The sequence below is a fragment of the Syngnathus leptorhynchus genome, chromosome 19, assembly GCF_054491065.1.
Source record: "Syngnathus leptorhynchus isolate UIUO chromosome 19, UIUO_Slep, whole genome shotgun sequence".
In the NCBI taxonomy this organism is placed as follows: domain Eukaryota; kingdom Metazoa; phylum Chordata; class Actinopteri; order Syngnathiformes; family Syngnathidae; genus Syngnathus; species Syngnathus leptorhynchus.
The window spans coordinates 1173083-1190803 of NC_141213.1; the positions used below are offsets into that span (position 1 = coordinate 1173083).

At 47.3% G+C, this 17721-nt stretch overlaps 2 protein-coding genes across 7 annotated transcripts; one reads left to right on the forward strand and one right to left on the reverse strand.

Annotated features, from left to right (window-relative positions):
* Nucleotides 1–134: 134 nt before the first annotated feature.
* LOC147041473 (myosin regulatory light chain 2, smooth muscle minor isoform) lies at nucleotides 135–2554 on the reverse strand. 3 transcript variants are annotated; one of them, XM_085939169.1, is made up of 5 exons: nucleotides 2388–2488; nucleotides 1637–1675; nucleotides 1027–1227; nucleotides 616–777; nucleotides 135–524 (listed from the first exon to the last, which is right to left on the reverse strand). In XM_085939169.1, the coding sequence occupies exons 3-5, from the start codon at nucleotides 1208–1210 to the stop codon at nucleotides 352–354; spliced, it is 519 nt and encodes a 172-aa protein (XP_085795295.1). In that variant the 5' UTR covers nucleotides 1211–1227; nucleotides 1637–1675; nucleotides 2388–2488; the 3' UTR covers nucleotides 135–351. The 3 variants fall into 3 exon arrangements, with proteins under 3 accessions (XP_085795295.1, XP_085795294.1, XP_085795296.1); XM_085939168.1 differs by lacking the exon at nucleotides 1637–1675 and having other exon boundaries at nucleotides 2388–2554; XM_085939170.1 differs by lacking the exons at nucleotides 1637–1675; nucleotides 2388–2488 and adding an exon at nucleotides 1931–2100.
* A 1520-nt stretch (nucleotides 2555–4074) lies between these two features.
* Nucleotides 4075–17679, forward strand: myom1b (myomesin 1b). 4 transcript variants are annotated; one of them, XM_085939559.1, is made up of 39 exons: nucleotides 4289–4463; nucleotides 5410–5529; nucleotides 5596–5764; nucleotides 5834–5991; nucleotides 6069–6161; nucleotides 6477–6565; nucleotides 6741–6782; nucleotides 6963–6986; nucleotides 7271–7432; nucleotides 7498–7659; nucleotides 8215–8356; nucleotides 8422–8621; nucleotides 8689–8742; nucleotides 8843–8967; nucleotides 9027–9210; nucleotides 9285–9459; nucleotides 9555–9676; nucleotides 11835–12031; nucleotides 12244–12370; nucleotides 12431–12615; nucleotides 12681–12795; nucleotides 12854–13010; nucleotides 13083–13189; nucleotides 13279–13323; nucleotides 13392–13528; nucleotides 13611–13755; nucleotides 13875–13934; nucleotides 14004–14071; nucleotides 14156–14269; nucleotides 15087–15174; nucleotides 15266–15304; nucleotides 15384–15489; nucleotides 15586–15755; nucleotides 15833–15869; nucleotides 15935–15957; nucleotides 16051–16106; nucleotides 16186–16401; nucleotides 17309–17438; nucleotides 17502–17679. In XM_085939559.1, exons 1-39 carry the CDS (start codon nucleotides 4348–4350, stop codon nucleotides 17606–17608), a joined length of 4566 nt encoding a protein of 1521 aa, XP_085795685.1. In that variant the 5' UTR covers nucleotides 4289–4347; the 3' UTR covers nucleotides 17609–17679. The 4 variants fall into 4 exon arrangements, with proteins under 4 accessions (XP_085795686.1, XP_085795688.1, XP_085795685.1 ...); XM_085939560.1 differs by lacking the exon at nucleotides 6963–6986 and having other exon boundaries at nucleotides 4075–4463; XM_085939561.1 differs by lacking the exon at nucleotides 17502–17679 and having other exon boundaries at nucleotides 16186–17431.
* Nucleotides 17680–17721: the final 42 nt, after the last annotated feature.

A 17721-nucleotide genomic window follows, 5' to 3' on the forward strand; every position in this document is an offset into this window, starting at 1 on the left:
TTTAAACCGACGTTTCTTAGGGTTCGTCGTAAACTTTCTCCAATCTTGAAAACGAAAAAAACAAAAACTGGAAGGAAGTATCGTTAAATGGACCATTTGTCGCTTACACTCAATGGAAACACACAGCAAAAAACCAACATATAGAAAGCTTTATTTGAAAACTTTATATTATAAAATGCAAAAACAAGTCAGCTCCAACCCACTGGCACATCCGACACAGCAGAGAATTATTGCTTCGGCGTGCTTGACATAACATGGTTTATTACACAAGAGTTGAGATTGGCAGTACAGCGGTCATAACTGACACAAAGTGGAAGAAGAAGAATCCGCTGGCTTTATTTTGCTTTGGCTTTAATCGTCCTTATCCTTGGCACCGTGCTTGAGGATGCGCGTAAACTCCACATAGTTGAAATTGCTCTTCTTGTCGATGGGCGCCTCGCGAAACAGCTCGTCCACCTCGTCGTCTGTGAAGCGGTCGCCCATCGTCGTGAGCAGCTCCCTGAGGTAATCTTCCGGGATGAAACCTGAAGGAACCGCCCGCGGGATTTCAGTTATTGTCCACGAAGACGTAGAAATAATTTATGAACTTGTTTTTTTCTGTTCCTGTTTTTGTACCTGTTCCTTCTTCGTCAAAGCAGGCAAAGGCGTTCCTGATGACGTCCTCGGGGTCGGTGCCGTTGAGCTTCTCTCCAAACATGGTGAGGAACATGGTGAAGTTGATGGGGCCGGGAGCCTCGTTCATCATGGCCTCCAGGTAGTCGTCCGTGGGATTCTTCCCTGCGAGGCATCAGAAGACGGCGCTTATTTGTCAGACTGAAACAAACAGCTGCTAGCTCAACCGGTATTTAAAGACCCGTGGCTTGAGAACTGGCGAAGACTGAACAGGCTTTTTATTTTTAATCGCAAAATTAGGAGATAAGTGGCCAGTGACAAATGAAGTCTGAAAATCAGATTTTACTTTAAAAATTATCCACTGCACTTTTTTTTTAAACATTTGCCGTACCGATGAGAGATGGGAGCACTCACCAAGTGAGGCGAGCATGTCATGGAGGTCCTCCTTGTCCACGAAGCCATCACGATTCTGGTCGATCATGTTGAAGGCCTCCTTGAACTCCTGGATCTGCGACTGATCGAACATGGCGAAGACATTGGAGGTGGCGCGCTGGGGGCGCTTCTTGGAGGTCTTTCCCTTTGCCCGTTTGCTCGACATCTTGACGCTTTGGATCCCTGCGGCACAAATTCAAAAGCGATACGATGAAAGACGTCACCCGCGACCGATCGGCATTGTCGCGGCACGCCCCGTTCCGAATGGCGTCCTCGACTGCGCTATAAATGGAAGTCTTGGCCATCTTTCCAGATGGCTGTCTCAAAATGGGAGCAAAGTTAACGATGAGCACACGGATGCCCTTATGAGGCCGCGTCTCCAATGTGGACATTCCGAGACACTCGTGGAAAAACTGGGAAATATGTGGAATGAGCTGCAACAGGCTCAGACAGGACCAGGCAGCTCTCTCTCATCCAACTTCAACTCCGTACATTAGGATTCAAAATAACAATGTTAAACACCAGAAACCCGTGTAATAAAAGCTGTACAATTAGGATGACAAACAAAATCACACTCAGGACTCAAACTTACAAAGAATTATTGGAGTGAGAGAGCTGGACGTTGTGATGTCTTCAATGTGAGCAATATCAAAAACAGAAGTGCGGAAAATATTTTTAGTGATCAATTAAACATTTTTTATGTTAAATGACTTGATCTTCCATCTGAAACAATCAGCGCAAATGTTGGTCAATGCGTTCCAATTTAAATGTAGATGTTTGCAAAAGCCTTCTCTTAATCAAACTGACGTCAAGTGCCCGTTCTCTTAAAGGAGAAAGCAGGTCAGCATTTGGTCGAGGAATAGGCAAAGTCAAAAGCACATCTTACCTATAACAGGTAGTTTGGCAATATTACACGCTTGGTAGGCATGAAAAAAATACAACGTTCTCTCTCTCTCAACGCGTCATTTGTTGAAAATAGGAAGTCGATTAACAAACCGAATGGAATGCGGCCCGGGAGCCACACAAACAATACGACGACACTAAAATCTAAAACAACGAGGGACTAACTCACATGAATACTTCTCCCTTTGTGATGTACACGCGTTTAAAGGCAACCACTTCGTCTAATACGTCGTGTAAAATTCTCGTGTTGTCGAAACAAATAAACCAAAGTGACGGTCGTCGCGACGAGCTAAAAGCAGCCAAGCTAGCTGGCTAGTAGTCCAATTTTTCCGTTTTTAAGCATCACTCCCACTTCGAATGGCACTTGCTTTACATTACTTTCTCCGTAACAATATGTATTAGCAGATAATGGAATCGTAGTAATTGAGTGGCGCATTTACCTGACAAGAAGAAAATCGGTGTCAACTAAACACAACGGCGTAGCCTTTCTCACAACCACCGCCCTTCACTTCCTGGCTTGTCATGTTGGCCGAGGCCAACTGCTCGGGACGTACCAACGTCAAATAAAATGGGGGTGTCTCTTGTATTGATGAAAATGTTACAGGAGTTATGACAACACAAAACATTCAAGAACTAACGAATTCACATAAAACATATAAAATACGTAAATACGTAAAACATGGACAAAGTTATACACGTCTTGATAAGAAATGTTAATTGTTTGACACTTAATCTGCCCACGTGAGCAAATGTAACAATCCCAAACGCTTCACTACGTTCGTTGACGTTCCTGGATATGCCCAAAGATGGCAAAAGAAATCAGATCCGCCATGTCATGTACTCAAGGTCCATTAAACGTTTGAGAAACATGCAAATGCAACTAAATTATAATTTGTTATTTTTTCTTAAGACCAGTCGCTCAAAGTTTTTTGAATTATTATTTTAGTAGCTCAATGTTTTGACAATGTATGTTGGCATGGCGTAATAATAACATGGACAAAATGCTGATAGAACGGATAATAATAGATGTTGAATGGAAAACGCAGACAACAGTTGGCATCGCTGCCGAGAGAGGATTACTAGTCCAGGAATTCAACAGGAGCATGAGTCAAGCGGTGGAAATGTGAAGCATTTTGTTATCCGTTGCACTCTGGTTGCTCTTTAGTGTTATACATTTCACCTTTTGTTTCAACTTCCGGAAAAGAGTTTGATATTTGAAAACCATAAATTGTTTTGCTGGTTGTTTTTATTGGGGTTGTCACTTTGTCGGCATCTGGCGGCCAATGGATAGAATTGCAACAATGCGCTTAAGCAGGTTGGAATTTTTCAACTTTCCAGGGGGAAAGCGATACATTTGACACATTCTCTGCATCAGATGGGGAAAGAAAATCCTTCAGAACATCATTTATTAAAATGTATTATTGTTTATTAGTTGAATCACACTGAATTAAAGAAAAATTAATGATTGTATTTGTGAATTTGATGTAATTTAATGTTATCTCCAGAGGCCTGCTGACGTCAGTGGTCGCAAAAGAGAGTGAAACCTGAGCTTTGGTGGCCTCAAGAGACTAGAAGAGAGTGACAATGACGAGTAACAATAGCTTCAGTGGTGGCTAAAGTTAGAAGCGGCTGTTGTGCCATTGTGCTAAAAGCTAAATTAAAAGAAAGAAAATTCTCCCTTGGGGTCACCGGCAGGAACATTGCAGTTTCCTACAAATGCATTTCCAATCATTTAATTTAACTTGACTCGAATGGAAAGAGAAGCTTGCTTGCTTGTCGTACGTTGTCTTGCACCCTGCATCTGTCGGTCTGAGGGGATTTAATTTCATTTCACTCAGATTAGACCTTGTTTATCTTAGTCTTACACTTAAAATAAGTGAAATGTTTCTCCAAACTTTTGTGGGGTGAGTTAACCCGGGTTGACAGATGTTTATACGCCTTAAGGCGAGCGCTTTGTTTACCTGCTTATCAGCCATCCATTGCTTATTGGTGGACGACCTGCAACCTCCCCCGCCTGTCCGCGCTATATTTATCCCCACCCTGCCCTTAAAAGGCTGCGGCTGCTGCTGGGACACACTGACATTTGTTGGGGGTCCGGGTATTATTTTGTTGGTGTGCACCGCAGTCTTGCTCACCTGCAGCCACTTTCTTACTTCCTACCTGCTTCATTGTGGAATTGCCCCCTTGAAGTTGAGCAAGTGACCTGCAGGGGGGGTAAGTGGCAACCGTTCCGCAGACGCAAAAAGGTGAGTTTCTGGCAAGAAAGGTGCAGCATGTGACAAGTTGCCTGAATATGAGTGTACCGCTCGCTTAACGATACATGTTCAGCGTGGAGGAACATGTTGCGAGAAGCTCTCGGACGCTAACCTAGAAGAGCAAAATCCGCAGGCACCCGCAAGCATGTCTACCTCAGTACCGTTCTACCGCAAGTACCGACGCAACTACGACAGGGGCTACCGCTACCAGTCGGGGAGCGGGTACTCGGTCGGGACCAGCGCCGGCACCAGAACCAGGGGGTAAGACTCAGGAAGCCATCCCCATCCCCGTGGTCTCCCCCCTCCTAACGCCACTTGCAGATGAAGCTCCATCCTCACTTAGGATCATCTCCATTCCATTGCCCCCACACCTGAGCATTGGTGCATGTTGACTTCATGCATGCAGAAATTAAGCTTCATTTTACTAACGTCTTGGAAACGATAAGGCATAATTGCTGCAGCCATGCAGAATCCTCGTAGTTCCAAAAACATCACTTTTCAGGTGACACAAAAAGCAGCGAGAAAATGGATGGATGGATGTTTGTTGATCCATTAAGGTTGCATCATTGTTAAAGAGACACACAAACATGGGGACTGACATATCAATTTGTGGACAAATATGAAATGCTCCCAAAAAAAGCAGTTTAAGCAATAATGTCTCATTTGTTTTCTGGGTATGGCCTCAAAATATTTCCCTTGAGTTAAAGTCCAAGCAGTCATCATTCAAAATTCAGTGCACAGAATGACCAAGACTCGGCCTAAAAATGATTTGTTGACATACAGAAAGTAATTTATGAGATATTCTTGATATCCAGCACGGAGCTGGAGCTGAATCTCACGGATACGAACCAACCAAGAGCCTGCTCGGCATCCGAGCCGCAGCAGCACGTCGGACATCTTTAAATACACTTGCTCGGAGTGTGCGAACAGCCCCAGGGGATTTAGGTTTTGTTAGCGCCACATGATCTTTCACTTGGGCGCCCCACCAAGACCCCGGGGCGAGGAAAGGGGGGCTAACGATGCAGCCGCCAGAGGCTACGTTTGGATGATATGCTGCTTGATGACACTCAGCCTTGTTCAAACACTAACTAGAAATAAATGGATGGTCAATAACAACAACCACAAGAGCAGATATCAAGTTCTGGGCTGACGTGTGGTTGGTCACATGCAACCTGTCCAATCCTAAAATGCTTCCCTTACGCCTCAGCCTTGATCGGTCATCACAATTCGGACCCGACCCGCCGCCCAAGAGAACCAATCCCTCCTACTTGGCCGTGGACCGAGAGAACCAAATCATCGGCTACGTGGTGCCCATCTTCAGGACCAGGTACCGTCTTTTGTTTGGAATCTGGAAAGATTGCCGACACGGTGCTCATTACCGGCGCCCGTCTAGTCAAGAGTTTGCGGCGGGATATTCGGACGAGAGCAGACTGCGGAACACTGCCGCCTACATGGAGCGCCGCGACATGTTCACCAGCGGTCTGGAGATGGAGCGCTCGGAGCAGATCTCCAGGAAGGAGACCATGCGTGAGTCAGCCCAGCGCATCTCCTTGAATAAAACGGTCAGTGGGGACTAGGGCCGAGAGGCAGGGTGCCTCCCGGAGTGCGTTCTCAACCCTCTTTGTTTGTAGCTCTACGAGCACGAGGAGCACTTCAAGCGCATGAACGAAGACAGCCTGATGCACGTCCCGGAGTTTGTCATCAAGCCTCGCTCACACACCGTGTGGGAGAATCAGTGCGTGAGGCTGCACTGTACCGTCAGTGGCTGGCCGGACCCCCGAGTCGTCTGGTAGGCCCTCAACAAGACCCCGGACGTCCCGCTGACTTTCATCAGAATCCTCCCAAATGTGAACGTTCTTCTTCTAGGTACAAAAATAACGTGGCCATCGACCCTCTTGCCAACGCCGGTAAATACAAAATCGAGAGTAAATACAGCCTCCACTCACTGGAGATCAACAAGTAGGTGTCAACTGACCTTTCGTCATAAAATCACAAGTGCACGATCGTTTAGAGCTGCTTGAAACATTTCTTTTGAAACAAACTATTGTGACTCTGAGCCAAATGTGTGCTGTCGTGATCTGCACCTGGTGGACGTGACATCACCGGCTGTGTTTATTTATAGCAACGGTATTCCTGGCTGAGAGTTCGAGAGCGCCTTACCGTGGTCACATAGTGGGTATTATTTACATGGCGTGGGAGGGGGGGGGGGAGTTAAGGGCATGACAGAATGTGTGCATTGCCAGCCTCGCTCACCTGACCTTCTCTTCTTTCCAGGTGCGATTTCGAGGACACGGCCCAGTATCGGGTCTCGGCCATGAATGTCAAGGGGGAGGTGTCTGCCTTCGCCTCGGTTGTTGTCAAAAGTGAGTTATGAGCAATCCCAGAAATTCCCACCTCAACTGGATTTGAACTTCACAGTGTTGGGATGCCACTGTGATTAACGACCCTTTTGTCCGGCATGCGCCCCTCGACATCTGGCAAAACGCGCTCTCGTGTTTCCAATGCAAACAAAACATAGTAATGGCTGTCATCACACAGGGTTCAAAGGGGAAGTGGACGAGTTCCTGCCTGCTCCGAGACGTAAGTATCAACTCAATATATGGCTGAATGATGTCATGTCATTGATTTCATGGACGTAAAAACTGAGGACCGGCAAATGCTGCACCAAATTGCAGTCTTGTGACGGAAAGTTACTCTCAACAAGAATGACAATAGGAATACTTTTGGTATTTACTTGTTGTTTCCTTGCTGCTGCCGCAGGGACTGGTGGTAATTGGGTAAAAGGTAATTGGGTCACATGGTTCTTGTGTGGCTAACATCACCTAGCCAAAACAGTGTGCATGGTCACCTTCGGTACTGTTTTAACTCATTCCTAGTTCCCTTGTCAATAGAAATAAGAAGAGTCTACTCTTAATCTTTCTTTGAGCTCTTAAAATTAACCGTCATTGGTGGTTTGGAGGTAGAGATTTATCGTCGCTCATCATCATTGGTTTGCGGTAACTCACTAGTTTAGTGCATGACCACAGCCAGTTAAATCAGCAAATAGCTTTTCACCGGCTTCCTTCCAGATGGTCCCGTGTCCGAGTACGGCATCACCTTCCAGACCCACATTGTCGACAACTTCGGCGTGTCCTTCGGCAAGGAGGGCGAGACCATGAGCTTGGGCTGTACCGTTATCATCTACCCAGTCTTGAATCGCTACCAGCCCGAGGTGCAGTGGTACAGAGACGGTAAGTCAAATTGGACCCGAGTCTTTTTGTTGACTTTACATTTTTGAAACGTCTCCGCAACACAGGGGTTCTCTTGTCACCTTCCAAGTGGAATCACATGCACTGGAGTGGTGACAGAGCTACGCTGACCCTTACGCACCTGAACAAAGAGGACGAAGGACTTTACACTCTGCGCGTCACCACCAAGTCCGGATACAAAAGCTACTCCGCCTATGTCTTTGTCAGGGGTAAGCTCAAATCTGAAACATTGTCGTTAGCTGGTTTTTCGTCTGTTACGAGTAAATGTACAAGAGGCCCCCCACTCATGACCAAGAAAACCATTGGTGACAAAAAGAGGTTTGTCATAGTCGCAAGATGAGCTTTGCCAACTGTGCCATGGACTCAAAGTCAACGTGTAGCACGGTCTCTGATCAAAATATTTTAGTATGAGCTGCTGCTTTGAAATATCTTCAGCAGAGACGCACCGCCATGGAAAAAGAGGCCAGTGAAGCTTATCATGGCCGGCGAGCACTTGGAAACCATCTGACATTTCCAATCTGTCCCACTTGGCTCACGGCGGGAATACCACAACACTCATCGGCCACTGTCAAGGTCTTCTTCAGTCGCACTATTCTAAGTGGGCTCAGATATGGAATGGTCCCATGAGATAATCCAATCATCTGCATATCAGACCCAAGGGGAAAGAAATTATATTATGGCGCAGGGTTGATTGAAACCGAAATAACCCACATATCGCTTGATGTCATCGAGTCAAAACGACTGACCTTTCTGCTCCGTCCAAGATGCTGAAGCCGAAGTGGAAGGAGCACCGGGGGCCCCCCTGGATGTATGCTGTCTGGATGCCAACAAGGACTACATCATTGTCTCCTGGAAGCAGCCGGCAGTCGACGGTGGCAGCTCCATCCTGGGTTATTTTGTGTACAGGTTAGAAAAGAATTTAAAAAACGATCATCACGCCGGTTCTGATCGCAAGCTGGCAATACGTGCAGGTGTGAGGTCGGGACAACCCACTGGATCCAGTGCAATGACACTCCTATCAAGTTCGCCCGATTCCCAGTCACCGGCTTGGTTGAGGGTCGCTCCTATATCTTCCGTGTGCGCGCCGTCAACCAGAGCGGCATGAGCCGTCCGTCCCGGGTGTCCGAACCTGTCGCCGCCATGGACCCGGCCGATCGCGCTCGCATGAGAGGTACCGCGCTTTAGATATTGTTTGAAACAGCAAATGCTAGACAGAATCTCCATCATCTTGTTGTCAGGTAACACTGCACCTTGGACCGGCCAGATCATTGTCACAGAGGAAGAACCTGCAGGTTTGTAAGATCATCAATGTCCGAAAAGCAAACAAACAAAAATAATTTTCTTTTCAAGTTAAGAATGTTGATTATTTCGGACTCGTGGCTGTTTTGGCAGAGGGTATTGTTCCTGGCAGACCTCAAGAATTGCAAGTGACCGAAGCAACCAAGAACTACTTGGTCCTCAGCTGGAAGCCACCCGGCGAGAAAAGCCTGGAAGGTGTCATGTACTATGTGGAGAAGGTAATCAAACAGGTTCAGAACTAATGGAAACAGAAAACACATGATCTTCTCCCCCTCAGTGTGTCTCGGGCACAGACAGCTGGCAGAGGGTGAACACGGAGATCCCTGTGAAGTCGCCTCGTTTCGCGCTGTTTGATTTGGCTGAGGGGAACTCCTACTGCTTCCGCGTCCGCTGCTGCAACGCCGCCGGCGTCGGCGAGCCATCCGACCCCACCGAGGCCACCACGGTTGGCGACAAGCTCGGTGAGAAAGCCGCCCGGTCACGCACGTATTCTGAGATCCTCGGTTATGACGCCAAAAAACGTTGGGATCGGCAGATACGCCATCCGCTCCGAGCAAAGTCGTCCCTACGAGGAACACGGACACGTCGGTGGTGGTATCCTGGGAAGCATCCCGTGACGCCAAGGAGTTGGTGGGCTACTACATCGAGGCGAGCATTGTGGGCAGCAACATCTGGGAGCCATGCAACAACAAACCCGTCAATGTGACCAGGTAAACGTTGGGGCCTTGAGTTTCAACAATCCTAGGCTAACCCAGATCTCCTAGATTATATTGAAGTATTTCAACTCCATGGGACATCTTTTCAGGTTTATATGCCACGGTTTGACGACGGGAGAGAAGTACGTGTTCAGGGTGAGGGCTGTGAACGCCGCAGGACTTAGTTCCTTCTCTCCGGAATCAGAGCCCGTGGAGGTGAAGGCTGCGATTGGTGAGGAAAAGCACCACCGAGATCTCGTTGAAGGAACTGAACTGATGTTTATGGTCAAACATATGAGACATGTGGCATCTGATCACCAGTGTTCTCTTGAGCCATCTTGCACCCCCACACTGTTCCACTCCACCGTGGTTGCACTCCACCACCCTGTCACTGTTTTTTGTCTGCTCCGCCCCACCCACATCCACCAAAACCAAACCAACCCAACCACCAGCTCCCTGCACAGCCAGAGGCGGGTTAGGACTTGTAGACTTCCTCTAGTTTGGGTCAGTGAGATCCAACTCAGTGGTTGTTACAAATCAGCCCAAGAATCACACAACCAGCATCCTTCCCTTCCCTTTTATTCCATCCGTCCCGGACACGCATCGTGTCGGCAAATCACTCCCCAGTGTTCAAGGTACCAGCGCACGGACCCCCATCAAAACCAGGCAACTAACCTTGCTCTCTTGGAATGTTATGCTCATTGCCTTGCACTGTTGCAATCAGATATTCAAGATACTGTCCGATTGTCTCAGCTCTCGTAAACCTCTTCAGCTTCCAAACTAACACATTTCTAGCCTTTAACTGCAACTTGGCATGTTTCTTTCCCATCTATGAAGCACATTTATTGCAACAATGTCCTTACTGGAGACATTCAGTGAAAGGATGCAGAATTGTTGCAATAACGGGAAATGCATTGGCATTGTGAACAGTAAACCCTTTCCACGAATTTGTAAATAGTGAAAGGCAAAAACGTGGGGGATTACTGTCATGTTTTTGTCTGCATGTTTTCATCACATGGACGTCACTTGTTGGCCATCTTGTCTTCATTGTCTCTGCCAGTCAAATGAAGGCATTGTTTAGTTTCTAAGTTTCTATCTTGGTTTTTTTTTTGCTTTTAATTCCAACTGTAATCTTGTGCTTGTGTTTAAAAGCAGCCTCTCTTGATTCTCTCTGCTAACTCCTGTAGGGGGCGGCATTCCTCACGGTGTGTTGCCGGAGACGGGGCCGGGGGGTAACCATGGCCGACTAACCGCGCACAAGCCGTACTGGACGGGCGCGCATGACACTGTCCAGCTCCCCGCTGACACAAAAAGCAAAGCTCGCTCCAACCCTGAACTCCTCGAGTGGGGGTCTGAGGTGGCGGCGATGGCGGCTAGCTCTGGCCCCTCGGATGGCAAAAACCACGAGTCCGAGAGGGGCGGCGTGACTCAGGTTCTGGTTAACGGGCCGCTCTCAGAGCCACCGCCGGGCTTGCTTTGTGAAGCACGCACTGACGTAGCGGCACACTTAGACTCGCCAGGCGTCGAGGGGCCGGCTAAAAAGACAGCCGAGGGGTCCCCCGGGGCTGAGCGGGCATGCGGGTTGTCAGTAGATGCTTCTGCTAACCGGGAGCCAGCGAGGCCAGACGCACGGGCTGAAGGTGAGCACCGGATGAGGCCAGAAAGAGCAAAAACAAACCTCTCCAAAATGCTCCCCCATGCACTCATGACATTCAGACCACTGAATACAGGTGGCAAAAGCTACTCCCACGCTTAGGTAAAACTCAAAAATGTGCTTAAAGGCCCCATGACATCCCAATCCACTTTCCCCCCCACTGATTCACTCATATCATAAGTCGAAATGAGCCGGTGACCAGGAAAAATGTAACTCAGTTTCACATCACTGCACAAGACCAGTAGGTGGCGTACTCCTGTGGCATACTGCTGGCAGGTAAGTCACTGTGAAACCTCACCTGAAGGACTAACTCCCATGCAGCCACGCTTAGACCACCTGCTGGCTCTCTAGAGCCTTCCCACTTGTGGGGGCGCCTTGCCTTGTTGCCCCAATGACCCTCAGGCGCCCCCCGCCTACCCACCACCACCACCAAATCACATCATAAGAATGTCAGATGATCACACGCTACCAGCAACCAATTGCTATCTCTTTTAGGTGTAATCTGACATCAACTAAAAGGCTTCATTAGCCCAGTTCTTAGTTAGCTTAGCTAGCTTAGCCTGGGTTAGCTTGTCTTGAATGTGAAGATGATATTCTATTTAAAGCTCTCTAAAGTGTTATACACCAAACATTAATTTGTATCTTTACACAAGTACAGAAATATTAGCTAAGCATAGAGTGGAAAAACAATGGAGGATTGTTAGCTAGGCTGATTTGAGTTTGCGTTTCACTTCAGCGTCGCCTGCACCACCGTACGGAATCACTGTGCTGGAGTGCGTACGCGACTCCATGGTGCTGGGATGGAAGCAGCCCACCTTCATCGGAGGGGCCGACATCAGCGGATATTTCGTGGACTACCGGGAGGTTGTTGACGGCGTGGAAGGAAAGTGGCACGAGGCCAACATCAGGGCGGTCAGCGAACGTGCCTACAGGGTGAGTTGGAAAACAGACTTGGTGAATCTTTTGTTTTGGCAGACAGGTAAACACACATCTACATGTGGAACGAGTGGTTAGCATGTCTGCCTTGCAGTACTGAGGTTCTGGATTAAAATCTCAGTTTAGGCTTTCCTGTGTAGACCATGCACGATTTACCCAATGCTAGCATATATTTTTGTTAAAGACTCTAAGTCATTATTTGTGGGAAGGTGACTGATCTGAAGGAGAACAAGAAATACCAGTTCCAGGTTCGGGCAGCCAACATCGCAGGGGTCGGCATCCCTTCGCTTCCCAGCGACACCTTCTTGTGCGAGGAGTGGACCATTGGCGTTCCAGGTGCGAGGATCTGCGCATAAACAAATAGCCTATCGTCATTTACCCTTTTTTGCTCCCCAGGACCTCCTCACGATCTCCAGCTACGAGAGGTGCGAGGCGACTCCATGGTGTTGCTGTGGAAAGCTCCGGTGTACCAGGGGCGCGATTCTGTCAACGGCTTCTACGTGGACATGAAGGAGGCGGAAGCCCCAGAGGAAGCCTGGCGAGGACTCAATACCAAGGCCACGGAGAACACATTCCTCAAGGTGCTGTCGACTCTTCCCCAATGCTGGGGAGATGGCTGCCATCAAACGATTGCTCGATCCTGCAGGTGAAGAATCTGAAGGAGCAAGAGTCATACGTGTTCCGAGTGCGTGCCCAGAATCAGGCCGGCGTGGGAAAGAGCTCAGACATCTCCGAACCGGTCCAAGCCGTGACCAAGCCCGGTAGGAAAATGACGTAACGACTGGTCATTATGCAATGTTCAATCGGATCCCGTCGCAGGCACTAAGGAGATCTCGGTGGACGTGGATGACGACGGCGTCATCTCCCTTAACTTTGAATGCGGCAACATGACCCCTGACTCCAAATTTGTGTGGTCCAAGAACTACGAAGACATGGACAACTCGTCACGCTTGACCGTGGAGACCAAAGGGAACAAGTGAGATTTCAGGAATAGGCTCATCAAAGAATGGGCGCTCACTCAGGTGATAATTTTGATTATTCCGTTCAGGTCCAAAGTCACCTTCAACTCACCCGGAGAGGAAGACATTGGTATTTATTCGTGTCTGGTCACTCACACGGACGGAGCTTCATCCAGCTACACCATCTCGCCTGAAGGTAGGACGGTGACGTTCTATGGAGACAAACAAGTTCAACAGTTTCAGCCCATGTTGAGATGTCAAGATTTAATGTGTTGCGTGTGACAGAGTTGAAAAGGCTCCTGGAGATCAGCCACGATCACAAGTTCCCCAGTGAGTACCTCCACAGGACTGTTTCCAACTAGAAGTCACTCAAATCAATTTGTTTTCCTCACTCTTAGCTATTCCCCTCAAGTCGGATTTGGCCGTGGAGATGCTGGAGAAGGGAAGAGTTCGCTTCTGGCTGCAGGCCGAGAAGATTTCAGCCAATGCCAAAGTGGACTACGTCTTCAACGACAACGTGGTGGCCCAGGGCGAGGTTGGTAGGCGAGCCAGAAGGCAGATCCTTCTTCTTCTTCTTCTCAACAGTTTGAAACCAATCTTTGATTTTTTGTTGCCAGAAATACAAGATGAACTTTGACAAAAACACTGGCGTGGTTGAGCTGATCATGGAGTCGCTGATGCCTGAGGATGAAGGCACGTTCACCTTCCAGATGCAGGATGGAAAAGCCACCAACCAGTCCAGCTTGGTACTCATAGGAGACGGTAGGACGTCCACTCACCAAAATATGCCATTCCAGAAGTGCGTTATAGCTAGCCTTAGCCACCTTGTCACATGATATTGTGTCCACTAGAGGGCGTACTGTATGCTTTTCCTGTTTCAGTGTTTAAGGACCTGCAGAAGGAATCTGAGTTCCAGAGGAAAGAATGGTTCAGAAAGCAAGGTTGACTTTATATTTATACATATAAATCTCCATCTTTTTAGTTGATTGTTCATTATTTCAACGTTCCAGGTCCTCACTTTATTGAGTATTTGGGCTACGAGGTCACGCCAGAATGTTGCGTGGTACTCAAGTGCAAGGTGACACTCATCTGTCGCTTGATTTATTGGAATGTTTGTTTTTTACATGACGACGCTGTGTTCTGTTTTCATGGTGCATTCAAGGTAGGAAATATGAAGAAGGAGACGTCGGCGCTGTGGTACAAGGACGGCCGGGAAATCAAGGCCGACCAAAATCTGGGCTTCACCGAGGGCGTCCTCAAACTGGAAATAGCTCAGGTGAGACTAGTTTTTTCCCAGGAATGAGAGGAATAAATATTTATTTTTTAATAAATAAAAAAAATCATACTTAAATATTGTAATCTTTAAGTTAGAAAATAATGGCCAATATTTTTATCTAATTCATATTTATGTCTTAATTTTATAGTTTTTTTTTCCCAATCTACTCAACAACTAAAATAATGACTTCAAATAAAATACATCATCATTTGTGTGCGTTCATATCACCAGCCATTAAAACAAAATCAATATCATAGGCATGACCTGCATCTGTCTGTCTGTCTGTCTGTCCCGTTGATGCCTCATGCTTGGCCCCATGGCGCCTGCCTCAATATCGCCAATGTTGATAAAGCTGCTTTTCCCACTGCAGCCCGACCCGCCCAGCGACTCTGCAGACGTCCATATCGGGAGAATGCTTAAAGTTGGGATCATTTGCTAGATTTTTTTTTTTTTTTTGCATGCTTGCTTGCTTATTATTACATTTTTGTACTCATTCTTTTTTAGTTAATCCATGTTTGCTTTGTTTGTTGCCTTTTTTACATTCATTTATTTTTTTTGCAATTATTCCTTCGATTAATCGGATAACACAAACGACATAATAGCTCATCAGTCTGCTTTCATGAATGACCATGGAAACCAGACAACAACTGAGAGTCTGAAGAAGACAAGTTGAAATGAAATGATTACACGATTGTTGATTAATTTGATAATCGATTAGTTGGCAATTAATCGATTCATTTGTACACTTCTAATTTGCACTGATTTCCTTTTTTTGCTGACATTGCAGCTTTTATACCCATTTCTCTCGTCTTGACAGATTTCCAAGAAGGACGCCGGCATCTATGAGACGGTCCTGAAAGACGAGCGGGGACAAGATACGTCCAAGTTAAATCTGACTGACCAATGTATGGAAACCTTTCTTTCCTCGTCACACTATGAAAGTGTATCATTCGTGTTACGTGGAAAATAGTTATGATCCAAGACATTTTCTGACAGGTTTCAAAGACCTGATGAGCGAAGTCTTCAACTACATCGGTAAATTGAACGCCCGCCCGTCCTGTGCAGTTACGGTGATGCAAACCGACGACCGCAAAAACTATTTGGCTTTTTACAGCTAACTCGTCCACGCCGCTGAAGATCACCAGCACGGATCAAGGAATCCGCCTCTACACCTTTGTCAGTTACTATAACGACCTGCTGCCGGTCACGTGGCATTACAAGTGGGTTGGCTCGACAACATTTCAAGTCTGTTGGCTTAAGGGCGCTTTGCTTTCTCTCGCAAGGACTCACCTTTAATTTTGGTCTTACCCCTCCAGGGACTCGGCCATCGCCTTCTCGGACCGCCTGAAGAGCGGCGTGGTCGGCGACCAGTTGTGGCTGCAGATCAGCGAGCCCACCGAGAAGGACATGGGCAAATACGCCATTGAGTTCAACATCAACGACGGCAAGGGCGGCCTGAGGAGGACCGTGGAGCTGTCGGGTCAAGGTCAGTGGAATTGCCTGTTTTTTTTGGAGTGGCGGCAGGCTGCCTCTCACCAGGGTGCGCTTCATCTTTTTTTGCAGCGTACGAGGATGCGTTGGCCGAATTCAGAAGACTCAAGTGAGTATATATTTGCTGTGTTGCACTTCAACAATTTGATTGACGCCTTTTTTGTCTTTCTTCAGAGCGGCTGCTATTGCAGAAAAAAGTAAGCCAAAGCTTTTTAGTCATTCATACAATCCATCATTTGTTCATCAAATGGCGTGTTTGTCAACCGATCGAGTTCCTTGTCATTGTTCAGACCGCGCTCGAGTGGCAGGAGGCCTTCCTGACGTGGTCACCATCCAAGAGGGCAAGGTGAACCCCACCAAATGTGTCAACATTTCCTCACACGGAGCTAACCCGATAAACGCCCCCCCCCCTCCCTTCCCGACAGGCGCTCAACCTGACCTGCAACATCTCAGGCGAGCCGCTGCCCCAGGTGACGTGGCTGAAGAACGACAAAGAGCTGACGTCAGACGAGCACTGCATCCTGCGCTTGGAGTCGGGCAAGTTCGCCAGCTTCACGATCACGGCGGTCAGCACAGCCGACACGGGCAAGTACAGCATCCTGGTCAAGAACAAGTACGGCACCGAGAGCGCAGAGTTCACCGTAAGTGTCTTCATCCCAGAGGAGGTGGCCGACCGCAAAAAATGAGCCCGCCCCATCTCCTCCTCAATATGTGTACCTGGACAAAAGCAAACAAAACAATGTTGATGTTGAAATTGGTGCTGAATGTAGACCAGGTCAAAGGTCATGAGATGCTAGCAAGCCAATGACGCCATACTGCTTTCAAATGTTTCGATTTCAACGAGAACGTCTCGCCGTTTGTAAAAGCTCGACGGACTAATTGTTGTGTTTTTCTTTGTTTTGCGTTAGCCACTGTCGCTCGACATGTTTGACCCCTTTTTTGCAAACGGGTCAGAACTTACTGCTCACTCCATACAGTTAGCATTACATTAGCTTTTTTTTGTTGCAACAAAGTAAATATTCACCACACATGGAAATATGTATCCATTCGAGAAGAAGTGAGCACAAGACTGACATTCTTTGCGGCAAAACACGGTCACACATGATCACCAGATTGTTGTGTTGTGATGATAACTTCCACCGCCCATCCAATGTCAAGATCACCGATCGCCATGGCCATATTTGCCACCTCCACCCTCACTGTTAGTCTTTTGTGTTTGCCAACGACACTAATGAAAATAAAAAAAAACAAGCATGAACTTCCCCCTCAACCTCACCTGTGAGTTGTCTCCCTTTTTCCTGAACTGGCCTCCACCTTGTCACCATCCACACCCTTCACTCCTGATTTCTGCAGCCTCACATCTACCACCAGCATGGACACCAACCCGAATCCAAATATTTGCTCAGCAGTTGACTTATGATAGTCTGAAAATCAACATTTAAAAAATTAATTTTGCAATCAGTACAAGTTGGGAAGGGTAAGTAGAGGAACTTGTTCTTCCATTTGATGACTTTTTATTTAGTTTTACACGATGACTTACAATTATAGCTGGACGTGATCGAGGGAACGCCCGACCTGGGCGTGACCTCCTATTGGACCGACGCCGAGGGTAACGTGGTGTTTGGTGCCAACACTCCTGAGGACAAGATGAAATCGACCGTCACGGGGATGCGGAAAGGTAGCGAGTTGACCGTGAATCCATACGACACTTTCCATCAAAATGTCTTCCTCCCTTTTATAGACTCCAGAGTGGCAATTCAGAAGATGGACAACTTAACCAAGAAGCCAGAAGGAGAAAAAGAAGAAGTCACCGTTGAAGATATTGGTGACCAAATAGATTTAGTCTGAAGTTCAGGATAAAACAGATTTTTTGAAGTGTGGTCACAGAACAAATTCCACATGTATATCAAGGCACCACTCTTCTCATATACCTCTATGCTTTTATATATGCAAATATATCA